Source organism: Manacus vitellinus, unplaced genomic scaffold (genome assembly GCF_001715985.3).
Source record: "Manacus vitellinus isolate BGI_N305 unplaced genomic scaffold, ASM171598v3 scaffold_0_pilon, whole genome shotgun sequence".
NCBI classification, from domain to species: domain Eukaryota; kingdom Metazoa; phylum Chordata; class Aves; order Passeriformes; family Pipridae; genus Manacus; species Manacus vitellinus.
Genome location: NW_021938789.1, coordinates 31,500,107 through 31,518,123, shown reverse-complemented (window position 1 = coordinate 31,518,123; position 18,017 = coordinate 31,500,107). Strand labels below are relative to the sequence as shown.

The 18,017-nt window shown below is 37.9% G+C and overlaps 1 protein-coding gene across 2 annotated transcripts in view; it reads left to right on the top strand.

The window, feature by feature from the left end:
* GALNT7 (polypeptide N-acetylgalactosaminyltransferase 7) overlaps positions 1 to 18,017 on the top strand; it is a 76,617-nt gene that overhangs the window by 41,403 nt on the left and 17,197 nt on the right. For both annotated transcript variants that reach the window (XM_018070841.1, XM_018070849.1), the window contains exons 3-5: positions 9,943 to 10,109; positions 15,915 to 16,045; positions 16,290 to 16,369. In XM_018070841.1, the coding sequence (XP_017926330.1) occupies positions 9,943 to 10,109; positions 15,915 to 16,045; positions 16,290 to 16,369 (378 nt within the window). The remainder of the gene's footprint in view (positions 1 to 9,942; positions 10,110 to 15,914; positions 16,046 to 16,289; positions 16,370 to 18,017) is intronic.

Sequence of the window (18,017 nt, the reverse complement as noted above, 5' to 3'; positions counted from 1 at the left end):
CCCTGTTCTTCCTTCTGGAGTTCTTGGTGGAGCCAGGTGGGTTGTCTTCCATGGATCTTTGACTGACTGCATGTGGCAATGGACGATTCCTGTGTTTTGGGGAGGTTGTCCTGGAGGATGCCATTCCCGAACCCTTTTTGACGAAGTTGTAGCACCTGAAATCATTAACTTCTTATGACAGATATTAGGAAACACATAAATAATGTGTGAAAGAGCCAAAAGGGAAATAAAACTGCCTGATGGACAAAACCATTGATGACTACATGTGTAGAGCTCTGAGAAGAGGCTGTTTGGTGTACGGCTCAGTGGAGCTGCACCTGGTATACAAGACCAAAGCAGTGTGAGTTGTTAAAAAAAATCTGTATTCAGTATTTCTAAAAAATACATATCTATGATGCATTACTTGCAGTAGTCTCTTTTTATACTTTTAACTCAAAACCACTAAGAATCAATGCAGGTTTTGCTTTTTGAAGTTACTTTCACAGTAGAACACTCCAAATCGTCATCTACCATTTCTATTCCTGTACTTTTCTGCATTTGGGTTGTGCTTAGTGCCCTTCAGACTGAGACTGAAGTCAAGTAGCATTCTCTTAAAGTGTATTTTAAGTGATGCACTGTGAAACCCCCTATCTTTCCTATTAACCAACTTGCAGTACTGTAGAGCCCTTAAGCCAGAGATGTTGGTAGTGCTGGTCAGATTTCATGCCAGGGTAATTAACGGTGATGGCTGTAAGAAAGGATCAGAGCTCAACATGCTTTGCTCAGCCTTGATGTGCTGTTGTTATCCACCCCATGGAAGAGTTGCTTACAAATGATTCTTACTGACCCAGAAGATTTTAGTCTTATTACTCTATTTAAACTAGATTTTTTTTTTGACAACTTCTTTCAAAAAATGTCTCAGGAATTTTATCCTGACTAGTTTAACTGGGAGAGGAAACATCGTTAATGTTTAGGGCATGAGACAAATTAATCTCTTGCTGGATTTTTTTTTCAATATGACAATAGATAGCTGCTGTCTGCTCGCCAGTGTGAGCCAGAATTTCAGCTGTATCACCCACACACATCTGTCAGTATGATCATAGCAGAATAAATATTTTTAAGTGTTTTTTTCCTTCTGTGGATTATCCAGTTTGAGTTTTCCTTTTTAAGGACATCGTTGCTGTTACAGGGCATACCCCCTGGGCCATACAAATTTGTACTGGAATAATTGCATCTGTTGCCATGGGTCACCTTTTGACTTCAAACAGAACTGGCAATAAGCTTTTATTGAAAAACCTGAAAAAACCTCCTTGCTTGAGTACAATGCTGCTTGTATTTTTGGACAATTGTTTTTGCATCTCATTTTATAGAACAAAAGTGAATGAGGATTGGCTCGTTTTTAAAAATTGTACATGCAGGTTTGAAGGGTGCTTGTTTTATTTTTCAATTATTTTTAGTAAAAAAAGAAGAGGGAATTCTTGCCAAAAATAAAGACTTCTAACTTTACTAAGAATACACACATGCAGAGCTGTGTGATAGTAAGGCAGAGCTGTTAGAAAAAATATTTTTCCTATCATAGTTTGGTGGTGACAGCTTGGACCCTTTGTATGGTCCAAGTGCTATTAAAAATGTTGAATTGTGTAGAAAATATTTGGTGCTGGACTGGAGTCAAAAAATACCGAAATCTTTAGTTGTAACTAATTACTCAGGGTATGAAATAAGGCAGATAAGTCTTGGCTGCTCATTTGAAATGGACAGTCTTATTAGTCTGGGCAAATAACATGAATTTAATATGTTCTCTTACACTGAGTAGTTACTTGTCCAGTCAATCTTGTTGTAGCTAAGAAGATTGAATAGAAAGGCTCTGGAGTAAAGCCTGCTTTCTTCAGGAATGTGATTAGTTCCTTTAATTATAGCACTGACCAAATTACGTATTTGATAAGAAAATGGATTTCAGTAATTATTGTTGATATCTATGTCATTGGAAGTGGAGCATTAGGGACTTGATTTCATTTCACATGGTACCTTGGGAAAATCTTTTATTCAAGTGCCACATAGTACACTGGAACTGTTCTGTAATGAAGAAAACTAATTTTATAGTGTGCACATAAATCTTTGTGCACCTCAATGAGAGCTGGGATTGAGAATGAGGTGAATTATAGTGGTCACACTAAATCAGGAAGGCTTTCCGCTGCAGATTATCAGCTGCCTTACTGCTGGTAAGAGTCCTGGAGGGGAAAAGAATGCATTTAAATTCTAATTAGCCACAGATTGTGAGAGCATCTCCTTGTGGTCAGGAAAGATTTGAATTCTGAGCATTAAAGCAAAACCCAGCATTTTCTGTTAACATTTCAGGTCCCAGTAGTGAAAACTACAGAGAAAATGGATCCTTCATCTCTTTAGTGTTGGCTGCTAGCATTTCAAACGTTAAGTTTTGAGGGAGAAATAATTCACCCAAAGAGTACAGGGAAGTTGACAGAGGCACCAGGTGTGTTATCTGTAGCTGGATTTACTTACTTCTTTATGTGTGCATTTGAAAAGAGATGACCAAGTTCTGAACATGACCTCTTACTCAACAAAAATGTACAGCGCAGCACCTGGAGTATATTTAAATTCTGTCTTAAACCTTGACTTCAGTGGAGGGGCAGTCTGAGCGATTTCCTGCAGCTGTTTGTGTAACCCTTCAGGTGCTGACTTGCAGCATAGAAATTCTGAGGCAGATGGAGGAAACATTCTGTCAAATGAGTTGTAATCTGAATGTGAGACTAAAATTAAATAGACTTCTTACACTCTGTCTTGTTCCTGTTAACCAGGACATACTGTGCTAGAGCATTCAAATAAGTGTGCCTGATACAAGCTATAATGCAGTCCAGCTAAGCATGGGCAAGAATTTCAAGGTTTAATACCTGATGAGCAAAGCATGGTGGAAATACAGTATTTCTGTGGGACTGAGCTCACTGCCTCAAGCTTCTTTCTAGTCGCTTGATTATTACATTAGGTAAAGCTTGTCAATGTTTGATAAACCCGAAGTTATGCACAGCCTGGACTGTTTGAAGCAAATATATCAAGCCATAACTTCCTCAACTGGTGCTCACTCAATGGAGAAATAAGAAGAATTGCCATATGGTGGCTGCTTAATTCTGAAGATGCAGTGCTCGACACCTCAAGGGGGAGAGGGTAGTGCATCCCATCCAAACTGCTTTTGTGCTGCCGGCCCACAGCACTGCCCTACCCTGGTCCTGAGGAAGCCGCTTGCCCCCTCTACTCCCTGTGACGTGCACAGTGTGTCACCAGACTGCAGAAGGCCTAGAGACCTGGGAGGACTTTACCACTTTAAACCAAAACAGGAAAGAGGAGGGCTTTGGCTTCATCTCCCTGTATGGGAGCTTCCCCTTCCCTGGGAAAGGCAATTTATTTTAGCCACCTAGCTGCCCTAGCTTTCCTGCCCTGTGATGTTTATTGATTCAACTTTTTCAATATTGGATAAGTGATAATACGGGCAAGAATCTTGTGATTAAAAAAAAATGTAAAGGCTATTCCTTTAATTCTCCTGTTATCCCTAGTGTTGGGTCCTTGTGCAAACCTTGCCCTGAATTTGGATTTTGATGCTTTCAGAAGTATGGTAGATGTATCTTGTGCTCCCAAGGGCATTAATGATACAATGTAGTTGCATAGCATTGCAGACTACTTCAGGAATGGAAATGGGTAAAGCTTGTAGCTACTGTAAAAATAGAAAATGCTGTTTCAGCGTAGGTTTAAGCTGTTTGGTAGTGTATAATAAAGGTTTTGCTGCTGTCTGCTAAAGGGAAAAAGAAAACAACTTAGCTGATCAATTTGTCTTTCTTAGGTTGGCTGTTCACTTCTCTTCCAGAACCCCTGTTTTGTAAGTCAGCTGCTGTAATCTTATGTTGATGTTGATGGTGCATAAAAAATAAGGCTTCATAGGTAACAAATCTAGTATTAGCATTAGATTTACTTAGTTGTATATTAAAAAAGAAATGCCCAGTTTTGCAATCTGTTTATTCTGTCTACTCTAGACTTAGTAGCCAGTCTCAGCTATTACCTTGATGATGTCAGCCATACACATGAGCAAACAGTTGATGGTGTTTTATGAAAAAAAAATTCTCATTCATCTTCCTAGGGGTTAGATTCAGTTTACTGCAGTAGTCATAATAAATTGATGATTTAAAATAAGGAGCAGCCCTAAATTTAATATTGAAAGTCTGTAAACACCATGCTATCATCTGAAGGACTGTCTCCTTGTAAGAAAAGAACAGGACTTACTAGAAAAGGAAGGTGCAAATGAAAATAGAGCTCCTAACTTATTTCTGGGCTTTGCTAGTGCTGGACCCTCTCAAATAATGAGAAAAATGCATGCACTATAAAGCAATTATAGTAGATGATAATACAACTGTGAGCTTCATACCACTTTAAACATGAAATAAAATTTAAAATACAATTTATGAACAATTTTATATTAATGGAGAAGAGAGATTCTGTTTTTTGTTTAACCGTCAGTTTCGGTTTCAGGATAAATACTAAACTGAGACCTTCAGCTTTGTACTGGTTCAGGTCCTTCATCTTGCAACAGCTGATTAGCTTCTTAGGAGCTGGCTGTTGGAGGGCTTACAGGAATGCGATGGCAGCTGCCTTCTCTCTTAGGGGAATCAGTGCTGCTACATTTTGGTCTGAGCACACAAGTACAGTGCTTAAAATCCAGAGGGTACTGATGTGTCCTTGGTAAATGCAGGTGCAAGATAGTTGACCTAGGGAAACTAATATCAAGATAAGAGTGTCACAATATGCAGCCATAAGACCTCTTACTTTTTCTGGAGCTTAGGTGCTGGTATGCTGGGTGAGTTAGGGATTCAGGATGACATGAGAAGCACTTCTGTTGGCTCAAGGTCTTAAATTGCCCTCTTAAGTATCTTTCTGTCGAGGTGCAATCCTTTTTCAGTTCTCGCATTTTTGTTTGGTGGCTGGATTACTCTTCCAGGAGAAGGAGACTCCAGTCTTGGCTCTTTTTAGCCTGAGGAAATTCAAGTCTGTGTCTGCATCTTCAGCAGTTACTAACAGGGAGTCTGTACGGTCATCCCATCCTTGGACCATGTACCCATGATCACGACTGTGGGGCCCCAGGACATCTGTAAGAGCAAGCCAATGAACAGAGTCCAAAGCTGTAAGAGCAGAAATTTCCTCAAGCCAAGGAGCACTTTAGCCCAGATGCCCAGGTTGTTGTCCAGAGGGGTCCCCCATAAAAGAGCTCCTCTCTGATATGGCTGGTGCACAGCTTTATGATTGAGGGATAAGGGATCCTGACATGGCACAGGCTTCAACAGTGCTATTCCTCTAGGGGTGGAGAGGGAGTAGAACTAATTCACATCCCAAGTATGCAGGCTAATAGTCAGAAGAAACATTACTCACCCTGTTCCTCAGTTAGATCACTACTGTGCCTTTTGACTTGCTCCAGTGATGAGTCACTTCTGGTTTTGCTCAATAATGCTGGTGCTGATTTGGGAATGGAAAGTTTTTATTCACGGACTGATCTGAAGGTGTTGTTTCCTTTCAGTCATGAGTCCCTCAAGGAAAGGGGAAACAAACAGAGCTGCTCTTCCCTGCAGCACTGCCCAGATAAGGTGTTGCCAGCCCTTCACAGATCTGTGCAAGCTTGTTACTCTTGCCGATACAGTAACTCTTTACAGGATTCAGGAAAAGTGATGTGACTGTCTAGAGGCAAAACTTGCTTGAGGATGCTACCCTGTTATTCCTGCAAATCTGCTGCAGTGTGCCGTCCTCTCAGCTATACCAATAAGAATTCAAAATATTTTTTTAAGTGACTTTGTTAACTAACTTGGTGCACGGTGTATTGCCACAGCTGGCCTGCAGGCTACACATGAATGGGCATTGTGCTAGTATGTGGGTAGGACTGCACCCAGCAGATGAAGCTAGAGGCTGAAACATATTTAAATCCTCTTTGTCACAAACCCTTTTGTACTTTGAATCTGCTCATGCCAGTTTTCAATAGCTTGCAGCTTTTGCCTGAACATTGACCCTCTCTTTTAAAACTGAAGAAAGTTCTTGGAAATTCAGGCATATTATTTTCCTTTTTTGGTGCCTAAAATCTGGAGGGAAAACAGTACTCTAAAATTTAGCTTCAAACACAAGGAAAATGCATTTATGGTTTCTTGGTATGTGGTTTGCCCACCACTGGATGTCAGTGCTGCTCCACTGAGGAAAGGCTGTTCCCTGCTTCCTTCCCTGAAGATGTGAAGGAAATAAGAGCTGAGGCTCCTGACTTTTGTTGCTCAGATCCCTGAGCAACCATCACATTTATTGGGAAGAAACTACCACAGAGATTAAAAAATGTATTAATTGCACATATCTGAAACAACTACTATATTTCAAACCTCTAGTTCTCAGTGTAAGATGAGAGAGAAGATTGTGCATAAGAGTTACTGCAGTCTATCAGAGTTTATGGGCTTGATGATTCCATCTATGGACTGTCTAATGAGTGAAATAAAATCTCTGGAAAAAACTAAAAGCATGCTCTTACTAGAGATATAAATTTAGTGCTTCACTGCTTGCAAATAGCACATTTAGCAACACATGATTTTTCAACTTTAAAAAGTAAAGCGTGTTGACAGATTTGAAGAGATTAAGTCAGATGTATAGCAAAAAGCCTTTCTAGACCTTTGGTTTTATGTTTTAAAAATTTATTAAATACAGATCAAAAATTGCTTAAGTGTTATAAATTGCTCACAGATGTATTGTTAAATTCAGGGGGTTGTACTTGGTTCGGCTTTTTAAAATTACATAAAGCTACATACTGTCATTCATTCTTATGCTCTTCACCATTTTGTTGCTAAATATGACTAACCTATACTGCAGGAAGTGGAAGAAATAAGCAACCAAAAGATTTGAGTTCTTTTTCAGTGTTTGCTTTGGTTTTGCCCTTGAAGGCAGTCTGAAACTGTGGTCTTTTTATTTGGAGAGCAAAACAGTTTCCTGGCTAAACTGCTGAAGGTGCAGGTCAGGGGCACAGTGCAAGATGCATCAGATACTGCTTTCTCCTTTGAGGCAAAAAGTGCTATTCTACTGCCTCTTAAACAGAGCTCTTGAACAACATTCAGCTGGTATGCTTTTTTTTGAATGTATGACACCTCACTTTCCTCTATTTTAACATAACGGTATCACCAAAATTAATATATATGCGTAAAGCAACACAGTTCTGTTATAAATCTGTTATTAAACATATTAAATATTCCTTTTACACACCCCACTTAACACACCTAGGTAGGATATCAATTTTATCTCTGCAGATGGCTAAGTAAGTTGTTGACAGCTTAAATGCTTGTGCTACAAATGGTAGCACTGCATTCTGTAATCAGCTGAAATCTTTGAGAAGGATCTGTGTAAGGAAGGCATCTGTGGCCTGACCCTTTTAAACAGCCAGTCTAGCACTTGTATGTTAGTAATTTGTAACTATGATTAGCTGCATTTACTTCAGGCATAAAAGCAATTGAGCTGGAGGACTTCAGTCAGTAAGTCGTACTTTTAGTGATCGTGCTGTTTCTGACGTTGCTTACAGCTCACCTAAGAAAAGAAATGCCTTATTAGATACCATTTTGTTGTAGTCTGTTTTGATTCTGTAAATTTTTTTTCCCACAGGACCAAAATTAATAGCATGTTTCTACCAAATGTCTTTCATTTTCTGTGAGGTGAGAAATAAATATTTATGCTGTTCCCTGACAATAAGTGAAATGTGTCCTTCTTCACCAAAGACACACTCTTTAAATACCTGTAGATCTGTTAAGTGAGTTCTTTCCATGTTTAACTGAATGTAGTTTCAGAAACTCTGGTGATTTCTGATGATTAAGGCCATTCTTTTCAAACACAGGAATGTTTCTGTGCACTTAAGCTTCTTATTGTATATAGAGAACTATAACTATGGAAGTTTGTGCATCTGTAAGTTTAAAAGTTTTTATTTGTCACTAATAATTTCTTAATACATGATAGATGTCTTTGAAAAGTCAGACTTTCTCTGTTAAAGACTTTACTTGCTGAAAGATGAAAAAAGGAAGGATTTTGCTCATTGAAATCAAAAATGCTAAGTCTTTATGTTTGGTGATAGGAATTGAATTATTATAGTTGGAAAAGGGGCTAGTGATCAGCTGGGGAAACTTCCAGTTAAGGAAATACTTGGACTGATTGTAATTAGGGAGACTGTGAGCAGTCTCACTTTGAGATGCTGTTGGAGAAATGAACATTATAGTTGCAAATTAAATCCATTGTTTATAAATGTGATTAATAGGTATTGGAAAATGTGGATTGAAATACTCATATTGCTTGTTTTCTAACAGGAAAAAACACCCGAGTCCAGGTCCACAGAGAAATAGAAATGCAAAATGTTTTAAGTGAATACAGAGTTTCATGGCTCACCAAGCTAGAACCCATTGATACAGATACTTCAATTGAAAAAGTTTAATAGAGATGAACATAGGCAATAGTTACGTTTCCTATGTCACTCTTTCTGACATTGGGTAGTCTTGCACACTCTGTTGATGCAATTGTGATCTGTCATGTTGGCTACTAGAAAGATGTATATTATAGCCAGATGCATGCTAAATTGAACCTGTTACTTGAATTCCCATTTAATGCATTTGTAGAGTTAGAAACTGTTAACTTTGATCAAAATGTGTGTTCTTTGTTATTGTGATAGCGTTTTTGTCAAATTTTATGTAGACATTACACTTTCAAATGATTTATGAATTCTTGTCTTTTTCTAAAATTTGGCAGCACTTCAGTGTTCAGTTTCTCACTTTATTCCTTTGAGTTTTCTGCAGTATTTTTGTTTGGTTTCTTCTCTCTTGTCTTGTATTTTTTTTATCCATGTGTTTTCATATCTTTCAAGGAAGGAGCCCATTGAAATTAGGCCAGATTTGAAACTTGTGTTTGGCAGTCTTTTTTTTTTTTTTAATTTTTGTTTGTATTTTGTTTAAAAGAGAAATGTATGATTGCAAAAATTTAGCCAAAACTGTTAACTTCCTGCATATGGTGAAACACATGACTTAGCATTTTGAGTAAGGGAATGGAGGGCTGAATGGATTTGGTAAGGTTGGGGTTTTTTAGCTACTTAACCTAAAAGTTTAACCATGTATAATGGACAGTAAAAATCACATTTTCTCTGACATGGGATTACATGTTTCCCATGAGTAACTATGCTTTTCTGATGGTTTTTGCAAAAGGAAATAGTTTCATGTAGGGCAGATGACATGAGCTTTTCATGTGCTGCTGCTGTACTTCTAGCAAGTTTACTTACTATGTTTAAATTTATTTTATTGTGAAAGAGCAGAGTTTTGCCTTGCCACAACAATGTAACTTTGCTAATTATGCAGATTCTGCATGTGGACTGTATAAAGCAAACAGAAATATTTTATAGAGTCCTTCTACTGGGTAAATAGGATTCAAAGAGCCTTAGGAAGAAACAGCACTTCCTTATTGCGTACGTGATGCAGTTGGTGAGCCAAATATGCAGCCCATCCTGAAGTGTGATGTTTTGAAGAGGACACTCATCACAGCTGCAGTCTGGGTCTTTTCTTCCACTGTTCTCTACTGGCTGCACAAGCAGCAAAGTGGTGGTGGTGGTGGTGACAGGGGTCTCTCGGTGGGGTCTGTGCAATACCAGCCACCTACACAGGAGGAAGCATATAAATGTTGAGGCAAAAGTCATCATTTACCAGCTGCATCACACCTCTTTCAGGAGGAAAAAAGGCTCTAGGTGGGAAGGAAGTTGCTCTTTGGGCCTCATACCTCTGTCATGCACTTAAGCTGTATTACCTTTTAAATCCTCTTCCTCTTAAATTTGAAGGATAGCCATGAGTGAAGATGTCATTTGCACAAAGGTGTGGTTAAGCAGTTCTGTAATCACATTGTGAAAACTAATAAAATCAAATCTTTTTACAGATGCAAATACTGGCATTATGACGATAACCTGCTCACCTCCAGCGTTGTCATTGTCTTCCATAATGAAGGATGGTCCACGCTCATGAGGACAGTCCACAGTGTCATTAAGAGAACACCAAGGAAATACTTGGCAGAAATTGTGCTGATTGATGATTTTAGCAACAAAGGTATATTTAGAATATTAACACACTACTTTTAGAAAAGGAAACTTTTATTTTCTTAAAATAGTTTTCTTTTGATTTATTACCTGCCGTGTTTACTCTGGAAGGAAAGTAGGTTGCTTCTTCACAGTCCTTTGAGTTTTCAGTGAAGGGAAAGCTCTTCCAATGAACTGCTCTTGTAAAGGTGGCAATCCTTTGTATTCATTGTTTGAAATACAGGATTTGTAGCAAGTTCTCTACCACAGTTGTTGAGTAGTATATAGAAGAAAGCTGGGATACCTAGTACCCCTCATAGCTCTTGTGAAGGCAAGTAGCTTGAACAGTATCAAAGGCATTTGAGCTAAGCCTGTTAGGAATAATTCCTTTCTTTATTCCATATAGGAATATAGATGTCTCTTTTTTGTTTGGTTTTTAACTGTAATTAAAAGGTATCTAAGGATATCAAATTATCTGATTCATTTTCAACATCCTTTTAGATTCTGACATCCTTTTTAAATTAAACATTATATTAAGCTGTTTATTGTTTCTTATTTAGGGAAGGAGCTTATAAGAACTTAAGTATGTTTTAATTTCTGCCTTTCTTTGAGTCCTACATATCAACAAAAGTCCAGAAATTTTCTTCATCCTTTGTGATTTACATTCCAGTCTTGGTTTTATAGTCAGGATGCAGGTACTTATATGTGATTCATATAAATATAAATGTAAACTGATTTTTTTTCCTTTAATGGTGATAACTTCAGTGTTAATGCAGCTCAAGGCTGAATACAGAGAAGAACTGAAAATGGTATCCTAGAGATATAAGTTGACTGATATAGAGGAAATCTGACTGATTTTAAACTTTAAACAAATTTCAAAAGAGTGCATCAGAGCTGCACATTCTGTAGGATTTTATTGCAGCATAATTCTTGAATAGAAGTCAAAGAGAAAAAGAGTAGACCCATAAATAAAATCATAATTTTGAATGTGTGGAGTAACAGTCTCTTCTAGACAATGATGATGACTTTAGGAGCACAGGCAAGTTTGGTCAGCAGCACAGGATACCCTCCTCTTTGTTTTTATAATAGCTGAATTGTGCAGCAGCATAGAAAACAGATGACTGTTCTGAAACTCTCGTTTTTATTAAGTGATCTGGGCTTCTCCCAGTTCCAGCCTTGTGGGAGTTGTTTTCTGTGGGTATATCCACTATAAATTTTAAAACTGAACTCATCACGTAGCTGAGTTTACCTTTTTTTGAGTATAAGTCACTATTAAAAATAGTTATTTTGTGTCAATTCTCACATTGTACCTGTAGATAGGTAGATATCATTTTCTGTTTGTTTTAACAGGAGAGGAAACATTCCCTGTATTGTAAACTTGACTGTGTTTAGCTTAGTCTAATAAAGATTCTGAATGCTAAATTATAGTCTCCTGTATCCTTTAACAGCTGTTAAGAATTTGGCTTAGATATACGCACATGCTATAAAATAAAAATATATTCTCTCGTAAGGGATATAATTTTAATAATTCATCCAGCAGACATATACTGTGTTTTGCTTTTCAGCTGGTATCACAGCTTTCCTTCAGAGCTATTCAAGGACTGAGTTAGCTGTATAAAGTAACTATGACACTGACTGTCTCTAGAAAACTTAGCAGATTTTTTACTAATGATAGGGCTCAGTATTTGGATTTCACGTGAGTTGTAGCTGACTCTGCAGTGTATATGTAGTTCATGTAATGAGTTTGTCTGGCATAACAACTCATACTAGTTTTCCAATAGATGATGTTTGTTAAATAAAAGCAGTATTTTTCAAGAATTTACTTTGAAATATAGAACTTTCTAGCTTTCTGCTCATAAATGAATGGTTAGCAGGTATAGCTAGCCTGGACCTAACATCCAGTAGACTTTTGCCTCTATATTTGCCAAACTTCAGTTTCCCAAGTAACTTTTTTGAATCAGAAAATTTAATACAGAAAGCTCAAGGTGCAGTTTTCCCAGGTATGAGTGACTAGAAGACAATCACAGGCTGGAATTGCTCTGAACACCTTGCTGCAACTGCACTATTTAACTATAATAATTCTTCAAACTGCTTTAGGCTATTACTTGGTAAATATAATTAACTTAATTTCAATAATTCAAATTGTGTTCTAGATGAAAAATGACCAAGAGAGTAGAATCTCACTCCACTTCTTTCTCCCCAGAGAGAAAGATGAACTAGTATGGGCTGCAAAGCATGCCAAGCTGCCTGAAGACATCTCCAGTTGTTAGGAGAGCTGCAAAACACAAACTCTCTTAATCACAGCAGAGCTGCTGGCAGCTTTTTGCTTTTCCAGCCGGAAGAAAAGCCATGCTGATAGCACAGATACAAGATTTTCTCTTTCCCCACCTACTTTCAGGCTGCACACTTCATATCTGCCTTTCCACTCAGCAAAGACCATCTTATGCTCTTGGAGCCCAGTGTTGGACTGGGTAGATGTTTGCTCACACTCAGTGTGACTGTCCTTATTTCTTAGCTGCTGCCTTCTCCAGCGATATAAAATTAAAATGGAATATAGTGGATGCAAACACTTCTAAAGACTGGCTCATAAAAACCCTGCCTGTCCTTCCTTTTGAGAAATCCTCTTTTATCAGAAGGGAGTTGCAGCTGCGTAGAAGCTTATATATGTTATGCCTTACAGGGAGGAACAGTTGCAATGCTTGGAAAATGTTCTTTGCATTGTAATTCTTTGTATAAAGTCAGTTGGGAGCAGTCTTTTTTGCTGAATGACACTCTTTCCTTAATCTCTTCTGCAAACAGCGGGATTTGACTGTGGAGAACTGTGCAGAGATATGTGCTGAATTCTACTCTGGCGTTTTTTTCCTTTGTCAGAGCACAAAGGGAACAGTAACAAGAAGATGATGCCTAGCTAAGTAAATGATGCTACCTCCATTTTCAATGGAGACCTCTGTATTAGAGTCTGAGAAGTGTTGCAGCAGTGTCAGTGAGGCCACACTGTTGCACATGGGGTTTTTTCCCAGTTTTTCTTGTGTTTCTTCATAGAAACAGTTTGTTTTTCTGTGAGTATTAGCTGTGTGAAGGAAACAGCTGTTATGGAAGGGCAAAGAGAAATCATAAAACTGTATTTTCTAAGGCTCCCTACAATTACGGTTGTGTATTAGGTCTTCAACCACTTGTTACCTATTTGGGTACCAGCTTACTTTCTTTCTGGAGCATAGAGGTCAATATCTCAGCTGGTGCAGCTTTTGTAGTCTGTGCACCTGTAAAGAGTGACTGCGAGGTCAGTACCAGTGTTCCTAGTAGCATTTAAAGGCTTTGTCTACCTTTTGTGTTTACTTATTTTTTTTCTTTACTACTATCTGTATTTTCCACTGATGTAACATCCTGTGAGATAACCCGAAGGGAAGTAATGAGAATAGACAGGTAACAGTACTTTTATTAACCTGTTTAATGGTGCTTGCCTTGGGAAAGCTGAAGCACTGATCAGGGTTTGTGTTAGAGCTGAGAGCCCCACATTAGTAGTATTACAGCTCAGGGTAGTCAAAGGCAGCTGCTTTAGGGAGGACTTCTGATACCATTTTTCTAGTTCTCAAACTAATGTCCATGAGTCACAGGGAAAAAAACTGCTTTCCTCCTCCTCCCTCCTTCTAATCTGTAACGCCTAAGATCTTTGGAGAAATGATGTGTTTTTAAAAGACACTGATTCATGCTTTAATCATGCGGTCAAACATGAGAGAGGAACTCAAACAGGAGAAGGCCAGATTGGTGGTTATAATATTTTGAAAGATAAAATATACATTTTTGAACAAAAAACAGATTTCTGTAAGGCTGTTGACAGATGTCATAAATACATATTCTAGGTGAACAAAATGTAATGCTGGCCAAACAGTATTTTTATCTGTAAAAGTATTGGGATTTTATACACTGCTGTCATGCAGGCTTTGTAGTATGGGAAGGAGGAAAAATTCAGGTTTCCTATGGGAAATAGCACTTGCTGCTAACCCTGGCATGGTTTCAGATAATGGACTGCACAGTCCTGAGACTTCTACTGTAGAAAAGCTTTACACAATCAATATGACAGGTTTTTACAGCTCCCTGTGAGCCTTACATAGTTGAACATTTGATAACTAAAACATTTGGCTTTATAGGCAGGAGAGCTGGAAATAACTTAAGGTTTTAAATCTTTAAAACATTCCTGACAGTCCTTCTGTAACACATACTTGGAATTTGCAGCATAAATAATGGTGTGGTATAAAGATTCTCTTCGTACCACTTCAGTATGATCTCAAAACTCTGTTGATTTTATCCTATAAAAATTTATATCACAGCTATCATATCATATATTCTCTATTTATTACATGGTATGTTATTCTATTCAGCATATGTGATAAAATTGTTCTTTCTATAATTTGACATTTGTGTATCCTTGAGGTTTTCCTAATGCACCAGGATTTACAAAAGAAATTGTAAATGTGTGTGAGAAGAGAATACATAAAACTCAGTTGAGAAAACTTATTCTTTTATAAAGATGGAGAGGAAGGATAATAAGTGTATCAAAAGATAGTGATTTCAGAAGATTGTTCTTTGATAAAATTGCTGAATTTTCAATTTTGGAAGCTTCACTTCAAAAAAACACCATTTCCACTACAATTACATGTAGCTTTTGTTTAAACTAGAATAAAATATAAATATAAAATATAAACTAGAATAAAATATAAAATACACTGAAACTAAGTTGCAGAAGTCTCCGGACTTCATCGTTTTCATTCATTTTGCAAGAAATGTTGCTACTGAAGTAACCTGACGGCCCGTTGCAGTTGAAAGGGACATCCTTCTTCTTCCACCTCCACATGTCCCCTCTCCTGGTTAGATCAGCACAGGCATCTATCAACCCCTTGAAGCTGATGCAAACCAGTGCATGGATGCCTCGGCTGTAGCTAAAGTGGCTTATTTTGGTTCCTGACTGAGAGAAACTGAAGCTGTAGGCAATTCTTTTGAGCCTTTCAGAACAAAAATAGATTTTAAATGAACACCAGTAGCTAAATCAGCGTAGCCTCAAACAGGAGGTGCTTGATTATCAGCCCTGCTGCCTTCATGAGTTTTCTCAACAGAATCATCTGGGCAAAATATTATGCAACATTAGGATCCTTTTTTCACATTGTGTGACAGGAATTTCCAGAGTAGTTTGGCAAAGACCAATGTGCAAATACAAATCCGAAGCCATTTAAGCATAGCTCATCTTGATTGTTACGTGGTTACTTGTCCCTTTACTGACAAAGGTCCCATTTCCACTTCTGGCCCTCCAATTATTCTTATTAATTTCATTAGAAGACTAGTGGAAGACCTCCCCAGGAGGGAACAGGTCTGTATGAGGAAGGGCAATAATCTGAGCATGGTGGGTTCCTGCCTCAGGTTTCTAGATTTAATAGACTGACAGAAAATTTTATGAGGCAGAAAGTGAAGGAAAAGTTTAACTGAGAAATGGTGCCTTCAACTGTACATGTGACATTATCTGAACAGGAAAGTCTGTATGCTAAAATGTAGAAACTTCTCTGCCCTCTTGGAATATAGATGAAAACCTGTAAGCTACTATGTCATATATTGAAGTGATTGGGAATTGTCGACCCAGCTCCCTGTGGTGTGGCCAGCTACTTCAGATGCTTTTTCTTCTGATGTGCTAGAGATAAACCTCTGTGCCATGAGGTTTTAGTGTTTGTGAGTGGTTGCAATAAAGGTTCTTGTAAAGGTCTGTAGATATTTTGGGGTTGTATTAAGAGTACAAAACTGTTTATTATTAAAACTCACCAAAATAATTTTTTTCTTTGTTATTTGATAGCACACTTACAAGAGAGGCTGGATGACTATATTAAGCAGTGGAATGGCCTTGTAAAGGTATTTCGAAATGAGAGGAGAGAAGGTTTGATCCAAGCTAGAAGTATTGGAGCCCAGAAGGCTAAACTTGGACAGGTAGGAGCCAGTTCACACACAAGTCTGTCTTTTTTATCTTTTTTGGGGGGAGAGGTTTTGGTGGTTCCAATAGATATGTGGAAATGTAGTATTATATTATTATATTATTGATACTGTTTTAATAATAGATCAGTTTTACTCAATCTTCATTTTCATGTTTATATGTCTGTATCTCAATGTAAGTAAGCATAATTAAATCACTGCAATCTTGTATGCAGAAATATATTTTTTTTTTCTTTTGAAGGTTTTGGTTTACCTTGATGCCCATTGTGAGGTGGGAATTAATTGGTATGCACCACTTATAGCTCCTATATCTAAGGACAGGTAATGTTCTGCCGTTATTTCCAGTGTCTGAACCTTTAGGGGAAAAAAAGCACAGTAACAATCTTCACTTTTCAAACTATAGTCAATATGTTTTATATCTATATCAAACTGTATAAATATTTTCTGTATGATGTTATCCCACAGCATAAAAGATACATAAAGAGGAAGGAAAACAGTCGGGCAAGTTAATCTCTAGATAGTTTGTTTTAATAGGCATACTGAATATTTTGCATAGTGTAGATTGCATGTAAGACAACTCTTGTTTTTTACAACTATCTGAGGCACTGTTATAAAATGTTCTGTTATAGCTGAATAAGGAGCCTGACTAAACAAAATAACTAAACAAAAACCTGATTTTTGATAGAGGAAAAGTAGCAATAAATGTTTTGATTTAATGGGGATTTAAAGCCTCTGTGATCTCAAGAGTTTTATAACTTTCTCATCTTTGGTCTTGATATATGGCCTTATTTGTTCGCTCTGAAGTACTTTGGAGTGTTGTTTGTAACAAAGCGAGGTCAGGGCTTGAGCCTGTCTCTGCCACAAGCCCAGGCACTTGCTAGGAGTTTCTGGTTGAAGTGCCTGCATTGTGAGAGGGAGATCTGTGAGAGGTGACAGAAGAGAGAGATGTCTGGGGGTTTCATTTCTTCCAACTGTTAAAATGCTGTTGTTGCTGTGTGCCACCACACTCTTAGCTTGTGTAGTCAAGGGTATATGTGTTTAGGAAACCATGTTTAAACTCCTTAATACCATGAAATAGCTGCTTAATCCTAAAAACTATTTGTTAACCTGTTGTGCTTCCAGAATTCGCTTGAAGAATTGGGTTTTGTGTGTTTTAAAGGCCGTAACTCAACTTCAAAACTATATTTGATTCAAGATACTAGAGAGAAGATGAAAATGCTTGTGGGCTTCCATTGAGTGTGTATTACTGTTTGACACAAGAAAGGCTGGTGAGATCAGGCAGCTTTAGAGGCATCCTCCAGCATTGCCCACAGAGGTGGAGGTTACACATGGTGCCAGAGGGCAGTGCTTGGCAGCCTTCTTCCAAGCCCTGGATGCAGCATGCTGCTGCTGCTGCCTCAAAGAGGAGCATGGTGTTAACATTTCTTTTTCCACCACTCTTTTATCTCATAAGATTTCACTTAAAAACATGGAAGTGCTCCAAGTTTGGTCACTAGGAAACTCATTTAGAAAGTGTGGGGAGATAATGTCTTTTCCTTGGTGAATGTCGTATATGATCAATCACAATGAGGATTGTATTGCAAAGCAAACAGGAAAAATTCTACTGAAGACTGCTGCTAGGAGAGCACTAGTAATGTTTTTTTATCCTGAGAGGCTGTATTTTCAGGGCAGTTGAATAGGACAGAATAATGAATATCCATGTTAACGCTAGTAAAAGCCAAGAATTCATCATACTTCTTGAGAGCTAAGATCTAATATGAATAGAAATAGCAGAAATAGCAGAATATGAGAACCCTAGCCCTCTGAGGGCTCCTCTGTTGCCTTCAGCAGTGCTTTATTAGAAGACCAATGTCAAGAAGTACACGTAACAGAAAAAGTGCTGATAAACAAATTGATATATTTGCATCTCAGACCTAACTTTTTTGTTTTCAGAACCTCTTAAACCAGCATAAAGAAAAAACTATATCTT